At 39.8% G+C, this 8590-nt stretch overlaps 1 protein-coding gene across 2 annotated transcripts in view; it reads right to left on the minus strand.

Annotated features, from left to right (window-relative positions):
* Positions 1–1714: 1714 nt before the first annotated feature.
* slc35f3b (solute carrier family 35 member F3b) overlaps positions 1715–8590 on the minus strand; it is a 52080-nt gene continuing 45204 nt past the window's right edge. For both annotated transcript variants that reach the window (XM_024298073.2, XM_024298074.2), the window contains 5 exons: positions 7496–7715; positions 5019–5144; positions 4451–4643; positions 4272–4361; positions 1715–3911 (listed from right to left, as the gene is read on the minus strand). In XM_024298073.2, coding sequence (XP_024153841.1) covers positions 3670–3911; positions 4272–4361; positions 4451–4643; positions 5019–5144; positions 7496–7715 — 871 coding nt within the window. In that variant the 3' untranslated portion in view covers positions 1715–3669. The remainder of the gene's footprint in view (positions 3912–4271; positions 4362–4450; positions 4644–5018; positions 5145–7495; positions 7716–8590) is intronic.

The raw sequence follows: 8590 nt of genomic DNA on the forward strand, positions 1-8590 counted from the left end.
CTGGTCCAAGCTGCAGGTCAATCGACCCTCGTCCCACACTCTGCCATCACCTTCTCCTATTGGCTGGTGTTGCTGAACTCTGACATCAATCCTCTCCTCTACGCTCTGCTCAGCAAGCGCTTCCAGAGCGGCCTTCGAGGACTCTGCCTGAAGCTGAGAGCACAGCTAGTGAGAGTGTTAGGTCGTGAGGAGGCAGTGAGAGCAGAGGATGTCAGAGGTAGTGACTCCTACACTCAGACCCATCTCAGCCCACACTCATGCGCACGGAGTTTGACCTGTGACCACTACAGATATTCTTCAGTTTTCACGGTTAGCACCAGCTTCAGAAGTCTGTCTGAAACACATCTTTGTCAAGTGAGTCGATGTGAAAACACCTCAGTGGTTCAACATGCTGGAGGGGCCAGGAGAGACAATCTGCAAGTCCTGATTCAGCCACGAGATGGCAGCAGGTTACCCTCGTCCGCTTTGACTGAGGAGCGTCACGCCACTTTTGTCTTTGGCCAGATTACAGTGAAAGTAGAACATGATGTTTGTTAAAGGATATTTTGACTGAAAATGGTAGTAATTTCACATTTGATCAGATATTTGATCAAAACGCTCCAATAAATGTCCATATTTGTTTATTTGTAAAACATCAGCAATGTCACTTTTTTCCAGATTGGTTGAAGAAATTACCTCTGTGGTCTCGTAATCACCATGAATTATTATTATTATTATTTGAATATCTTGCAGCAATTCTGGACTGCAAGATTGTTTTCACAATTCTTCCTTTTTACTGCAAGTTTGAGAGAAAATTTTACTTCTCATTTTGTACTCCATAAAAATTGATTTTTAACATTGTTAATGATGACATTACAGTGAGTGAAGCCATCAAAAAAAAAAAAAGAATGAGGCCAAAATTTTTTATAGGGGTTTAAAAAATATTTCAAAACTCACTAAGAAAACCAAAACACACATGTCGGTGAAATCCAAACGAAGCTTTGACATTTAATGGGATGGCCACATGACTAACGACTTGGGAAATATTTGAAAAGGAAACTTTTCTTCTAGTGATCTTCAAAAAATCTTGCCCACATATCCTTAGATTATACCTACAACCAAAAGTTTCATTGACCTTTGACCTCAGGAATTTTTTTTTCAAAAAAATAAAATAAGAAGTCCCCTTAAGTACTTTCTAAAAACTAAAACTCTTCCTAAGGATTTCGATGTATCGTTTCCCAACTCCTCAAATATCATTGGGAAAATAAAAATGCCAGTTTTAAAATTTGTAGTTTAAACAGCATAAATGTAGAAAGTTCGCTAAAATGGCGTTTTCTTGTTGCTCGGATATTTGTTTACCAAAAACTGAAAAAAATAATGGTTATTTGAATTATATGAAAAAAGTTCATACATGAAACATTTTCTCAAGCTCAACAAAATGATATGAACACATTAAGAATATTGACACAGAAAAAAACACTTAAGTTGCCAAGAAAATCCCCCAAAATTATTTTGATGATTCTTCAAAAAACTACATAGATCTATTGGTGACCCCCATGCAAGATAAAATTATAATTTAAATAATCATTTCTTAAAAAAAAATCCAAAAATTTGAGTTAAAATGTTTATGCATAAAAAACAGACTTGTAATATACATTTTTCAAATTCATATAAATCGATAATGAATCTTTATAAACTAAGAGACTGAGGATTGAATGAAGAGATTGACAAGAAAACATATTCCAAAGATCTTTTTATATATATTACATGTGATTACACTTGAAAATGCCCAGCGTTTAATACCCATCATTTATTCACATCTCCTCAAATATGATCATCATATATGCTGCATTTTAGTGTAAAAATCATTCCTTACAAAGGTTTACATTTATGTCTTGCAATAATTCCAGAGGAATACATTATTAATATTTATTGTCATCAAGAATGACAATGAAAAACAGTGCTTATGTACTCTACTGCAAAACAAAGAAAAAAAGGCAGTGACGTGGACTGACCGGCTGTATCTGCTCGTACAGTATGTGCATGCTCCTTCGACTGATGTCACTCCTCTTGAGGTTAGTCAGCGATTGAATGCATTAAAAAAATATATAAAAACCTCCTCAGCAATGCAATGATGCCTCCTCCTCAGAAAAGAAACAAAAGAGGATAGTTTTAAGGAGTCTCTCTGCAGAAGTCTGTGGTGGCACTGTTGAAAACGCACAGCTCTTAGCAAGCAAGTGTGGTTGAGTGATGTTCATACATTCACAGAAAGGCAGAGTTTATGCCGGTCGCTTTCCAAGGCTTCTTCAGTCACCCTCTGCTTTTCATGGTCGTGAGCCTGCCTCAGAAATATGATCGATGAAAAGCAAACACAGTGAGTCTGATACGACGCCTCTGCTTGGACCACAGTGAGACACATTTTAAAAAGAAGCGCAACAGATGTGTGTTTTTGAATGCAAAAGCAGAAAGTCTGTCAGAATCCAAAGCAAGGCTATGTGAAAGCCATCGGGGACGCTCAAGATCCTTAAAGGGGTATTTTCAAGTTTTCATTTAGCCTGTCAGTCTCCATGGACAGATCACTGATCCTGATACTCAACACATAAATATGTCTAAAATTGACCAATTTTTGTCATCTCATGCATTGAGATTGAATGTGTGTCTTTCAAAGCAGAATATTAGCAAAATTAAAGCACAAGAGGTCAGAGTAAAAATCAACTTCTCTAAGACTTAAAGACCCATTCCGATGAAAACTGTTTCAAAATGAAACAGTTTTTTAAATTCAGATTATTAGGAATCTGGAGCAGACGAAAAAGATCGTATTTGTAGGAAAACCGCAAGCTCCCTGTTCTGCTCCATTCTGATACATCCACTTAGATCAAATAGATCAGGCAGGATCTCCTCATCTGAGCTGGAATCTGGATCGAAACTGCCCGACTGAATAATTCCAATATTACTCGCCATTTTTGTTGCATCTATAACAGTTTGGTGTGTGAGGGGCTGAAGGCTAGCAAGAGGTTGTGTAAACGGAGAGCTCTCAGCAAATGGGAGGGGAAAGGGGCGGACCTAACAGTCCACACCACAGAGACGATTTTAAATAAACTACTGCCGGTCTGCAGAAACTTTGTCCTGGAAAACAATACAAAACAGCATAACCTTAACTAAAAAAGGGAACGTTTTTTAATATAGCTCAAAAGATGATCGGAGTGGGTCTTTAAATTGATCCTCAGAGTATCGCATTAAACAGCCCATAAAGTTTACCGCTCAAGGACATCCAGAGTGTAAACTATAGCTATGCACAACACACAAAAGGCAGATTTTCTTTGTTCCTTTAAAATGTGCCTCTGTGGGTCATTATCTTTGGATCTGATCAGTTTGTAAATGTGTTTGTTAAAGCAGCCTGTTTCTCTCCATTTTTCAAACATGTGATGGAAAAACTAAAAAGTGAATACAATACTTAATCAATATACCTGATTGCTTTGAGGGGAAGAATGATCACCGTTGATATATGTCAGTGCACCGATAAATTCAAGTTTTAAGTATAACGGACACGCAGAAAAGGACACATCCTGAACCTTCCACATCTTTGCTGTATTATCATCAATACTTGTTACAAATCTTTCTTCTCCCAGAGACCCGAACAGAACCAGAAGCCTCCTAATGTCTGTGTTGGTATGGTTACATGTCATAGAGTCAATGTGCAAATGTGGTCATGGACGTCCTGCCTCTGCTTCTCCAGTTGAGGCCAGTGGCGGCGCATGCCTCGCCGTTGCTCTCTACTGGCTCTTCGCGTTTGCGCAGCTTGGTGATGAGTTGGATGATGCACTGATCCCAGTCCTCGGGTAACAGCAGCATGAGGAAACCCAGGCAGATTATGCACACGGCGATGAGGCGCACCGTGTTAAAATTGATCTCACATGTGTAGAAGTCCACCACTGTAAAAGCAAAGAATACGTTAAGGTGAGACCTAAACTTTATGAATATATATCTGACCAATTATGTATTTTGATTGTTGTAAGTGACATTTATTGACAAACTATTTTTGATTTGATTTAAGTTCCTAATTCCACCACCAGGGGGAGCCTATGTGTTTACAATTTAGAAAACTTGTAGTTGTAGAAATCTTGAAATTTGTATTTTTAGCTCCCTTATACTTTTCATAAATCATTCTTTTGAAGTGTTTTATTGATGGCTGTTGAAAACAATATTTCAAAATAATATTTCCTAAAAAGCCCAGAGAGGCAGCTGTTTCAAAAATGGATCTAATGTAATACAATGGATGTCCATAGACTTACTGGCATTTACAGGGACGCTCAGGACGATACCAAGGGAAATTAATGTTGGATAGGTTATGGCAATCCCAAAGTTCAGAAGGATATTGAAAGCTGTTCAAAAAAAAAAAAAAAAGTTAGAGCAGCAATAGGCATTAATCGAGTAATATAAGTGCCTCTCAAACAAAGCTACTATCGTGTACCAAAAAGAAGGCCAGCAACGCCACACAGGTAGGCCCAGGGGATGTCTGCAGGCGAGCTAATGTACTCCACGTGTGTAAAATACAGGATGACCGGCACAAAGCTGAGGAAAACAAAGTTGGCGCTTCCGACGATGCTCAGAAAGAGCGCCGCTTCTCCAAATTTGGCACTGCCCAGGACCATCTTGAAGAGCACCTGGGATGAAAACAGACACAGGGGGATTATGTGTGAAATGTTCCTTGATAGGGTGCTAATAGGAGTGCACTTTTTGTCTCCCCCATGTGGGGTAGAAGCCATCTTTGTTATCACATTAGGCAGCAAGGCTCTCGTCAAATTTGGCTTTATTTCCCATTTGTACAAGAGATTAGCGCCTGAGGCCTGTAAATAAATCCACACACATCTTACACCTCTGTCGACTCATGATCCCCTCCTGTCTTCTATTATGTAACAAGAAGGGAAGATTTCTTACATAATAACATCCTATTAATACATACATGGATGTGAAGCTATTTTTATTTATTCTATGCAGATGAAGAGATTATTGCTTCTCTTATAGAAGTAAACAAACACCTTGTAGAGTGCAGACATTGAGGCAGAGGCCACGACCAGAGTGATGCCGATGACGGAGTGGCTGTGGAATCCATCAGCGTAGGTCATCATGACAATGCCGGCGATGGCCAAGATCGCAGCCACTATCTGCGGAGACACAACACCCATGAATGATGGATGGGCGGCACTCTGCTCCCACTCTCCTGATTAGGAGCCTTTACTGACACAGCAGGCACATGCGGCGTCCTCTGCAGGCGTCCCAAACCTCCCAGGGGTGTTAGCAACTGCACGCTGTGGCGTTTTTATGTTATTCTCCCGTGCAAACACACACGCTTCACAGGAATCTGCTCGGGGGTTCCCAGTTCCAAATGCTTTGTTGGTTTCCTGCTCCTCCGTCCACTCATCCCTCCCACTCCCTGCCTCTGTGATTATCACAGTTTCAAGACGACACAAGATCATCTGTTTCATCCGGCTCACAGCCAGCCTGCAGGAAAGCAGAGCTTTCATGTGCGTCTCTCTTTGTGATCGTAACACGCACGGGCGTTTAACGGGCGCACGCTCCAGGCCGGCTGAGTGGATCAGCTCTGCATCAAAGAGGGGAGTCGACGATAAACGAGCTGTGTGTTTTTTTTTTTGGTTTTTTTTTTTTTGCTTGACCAAAGGCACAACGCAATTTTCATTATTTTTTTTCTGCACTGCAGGCGATCTGTCAATCATTGCAGCACCTTTCATTCTGCTTGCAGCATTATCGGTTGTGGGTCTGCTCAGTTTAGAGTCAGGTGTTAAAAGAGTCATGACTTTGTCTAATGAGATCTCAGCAGGAGTTCCTAGGGGTGTGACGATTAATCGACTTAATGAATGAATCGATTTAAAGTCCTACAATCCAACCAGATTGATCCGTCAAAGGCAAATTGTTAATCAAATCGACCTATACAGATATAATAGTAGTTATAACTGTCAGGATTGTAAAGGTGCCTGGCTTAAAACTCTCTGAAAAGCCACCTGTGTGAATCAGTGAAGGCTGCTTCACTGTGGCGACCCCTGACGGGATGTGTTGAGAGGTGAACTCTTGGACTGAGATACTAATAAAAATGACCATCAGAGTGGAAAACACACATGTGATGGCATCAAAAAATGATCAATCCATCATTACTGTCCAATGTGTGGAAACACTTTGAATTTTGCAAAGACACGTGACCAAACAGTGTGGTAGAATGTTCTAATAATGTTCCATTTGTAGCATGTTTATTAGGAAAAAGAACAGAGAGCTCAACTTCATGATACTAATATGTAGATGGATTTTACTTATTTGTTTGTACATATATTTAACTTACACTTGATTATCTTGCAAGAAATCCAAGAAATCTAGAATACTTCACCTGCACTGGTGGAAGTTTTGGCTAAATATATCCTGGATCAATTTATGTCAGTGAATCAAATCATTTAAAATGAACCTATATCAACTATGAATCGTATTGGCAACCACAATATATTTATGAATCGAATTGCTTTTGAAATGAACCTAGAGTTCAGTCGAATAAATATTTAAACAATTCAACAAAAAAATAGATTTTTATGGTATTTTTTCTTCAACAGACTGAATCGATGGATAGTAAAAACCTCCCCTTAAAGGCAGTAATGCTTGTTTCACACCCACTTCTCCTTCATGACCCTCACATCCAGGATCCCCTGCATTGCTGCAGACTTTCAAACACTGCAATCCCTCCACCAAGCAACACAGAGAGGGAGAGAGAGTACAGGGCTGTCGCTTACTGAGGCTTTTCATCACAAATACTGGGGGGCGGGTGGGAAGGTAAGGTTGGCTTAAGGGAGATACGGGGTCCTTCTCGCTAAACGCTGCAGCAACTGATCCCTGAGGTTCAGTGTCCCACCACCACTCCGGCTCCTCATCTCCTTTTCTCCTTGTTTATCAAGCGCACTACAAGACACACTACACGCCACGCATGAATCAATCAACCATTAGTGATTGTGCTGTCAAGCAGATAACTCACCCCCTACTGCTGAGCATTTAACGCATGCATGCAAACATAAATTCAATCGGAGCATCACAAATCATTTGTTTTTCTGGAGGTTTTATGGATGCAGAGGAAATGTGACATCATGAAGGAGGTGTTGAACTTTTAGTGCACTTGTGCATCACTTGTAACTCTTTGTTTATCCTAAAAATGATGGAGGGATCCACTGGACGGTTATGGCAAAGTATAATAGTGGCAAAATGTAAGAAGAAAGTAAGGAATTCTCTCAGCACAATGTGATGAACTTACTCCTATATTTAAAAAAAAAAAAACAATTGTGCAAACAATTTTTAATTAAATTTGTGCTAAAACCAATTTGAAAATACAGCTTTCTGGCAAAAAGCTTCATAAAAAATAAAGTCCTGCATCCAGAGTTCAGTTTGCAAACTGATAATAAACAGTTGTGACATATGTGGCTCAAGTCCAACATCCATCCAAAGCACAAGCTGTACACAGACTCACCCTGACCCCCATAAAGCGATCTCTGAGTACAATCCAAGACAGCAGGAAGACGAAGGCCTTGTTACAACAGAACAGCGCCGACACGTCTGTTGTGTTGATCTTCCTGAGCGCCTGCAGATACAGGTAGTTGGTGAGGATCCACAGCAGGCCGAAAGGAGCAACCTTGGTGAAAAACACCTTGGGTGTCAGCCCGTCGTCCCCGAAAAACCTACAGCACTCCCTGTTGATGAGGAAAAGAGGTGATGAGGGGTCCATTTTTATGCTATTTTTATGCTAAATTCTTTTAAAAAGTGTTGTTTTCAAGAACATAGTTCCTGCAGAATAGCAATAGTTCATTGGCAATTTGCCTCTGTGGACAGGACTACTGGTTCAGAGTAAGCCTGCCCTCTTTTCCCATCATCCCATTGTTTTAACTCTCTCCCACTAACTTATTTTCTTCATATATGTCCTCCATCATGAGAAAACTGCTACAAGAACACAATTGCCATTGGAGTGAGTCTTCTAAAGAAATTGTAGATAATTCCTTCTCTAACAATAAGCTAAATTCCTTTGGGTTCGTTTGAGAAAACTAACAGTCACTGAGCTCAATAATCTGGTGAAAAAAGCTCCTTTATTTAATTCTACCCCGTGGTATCTGGATATCTTAATATAAATTCAAATCAGACATGTATTACTATGTTTACTTAAAAGTGACTAAGCCTTGAGATCAATTCAGAGCAGCACAAAATCTATAAAAAAGGTTTTGCAACAAGAATCACAAGTTTTCTGGTGCAATGCCCTAATACCAGCTCCCTGTGAGATTAAATATTCAATTTCTTATATTTTCTTTTTTAAATTTAACAAACTGTTTACTTTTGTTCTCTTGCATGCTGCAAATAAATCTCATCTCTCTTTACATCCTTTACTTCTCCGCTTCTGAGCAGGTCTTCTAACTTTACAGAGTTTTTAGATTTCACCAAAAGAAACAATTCTCTGGGGTAAGGATGAAATGACTCCTGAAGTTCAGTTTCCAGAGCTGTCTTCCTGGTCAAGTAATTACTTTTAAAGAGTTGCTGAACTCTGGCTCAAGTCTGGGCTTCATCCTGCAAAGGAAGT

This window comes from Oryzias melastigma, linkage group LG15, assembly GCF_002922805.2.
Source record: "Oryzias melastigma strain HK-1 linkage group LG15, ASM292280v2, whole genome shotgun sequence".
In the NCBI taxonomy this organism is placed as follows: Eukaryota; Metazoa; Chordata; class Actinopteri; order Beloniformes; family Adrianichthyidae; genus Oryzias; species Oryzias melastigma.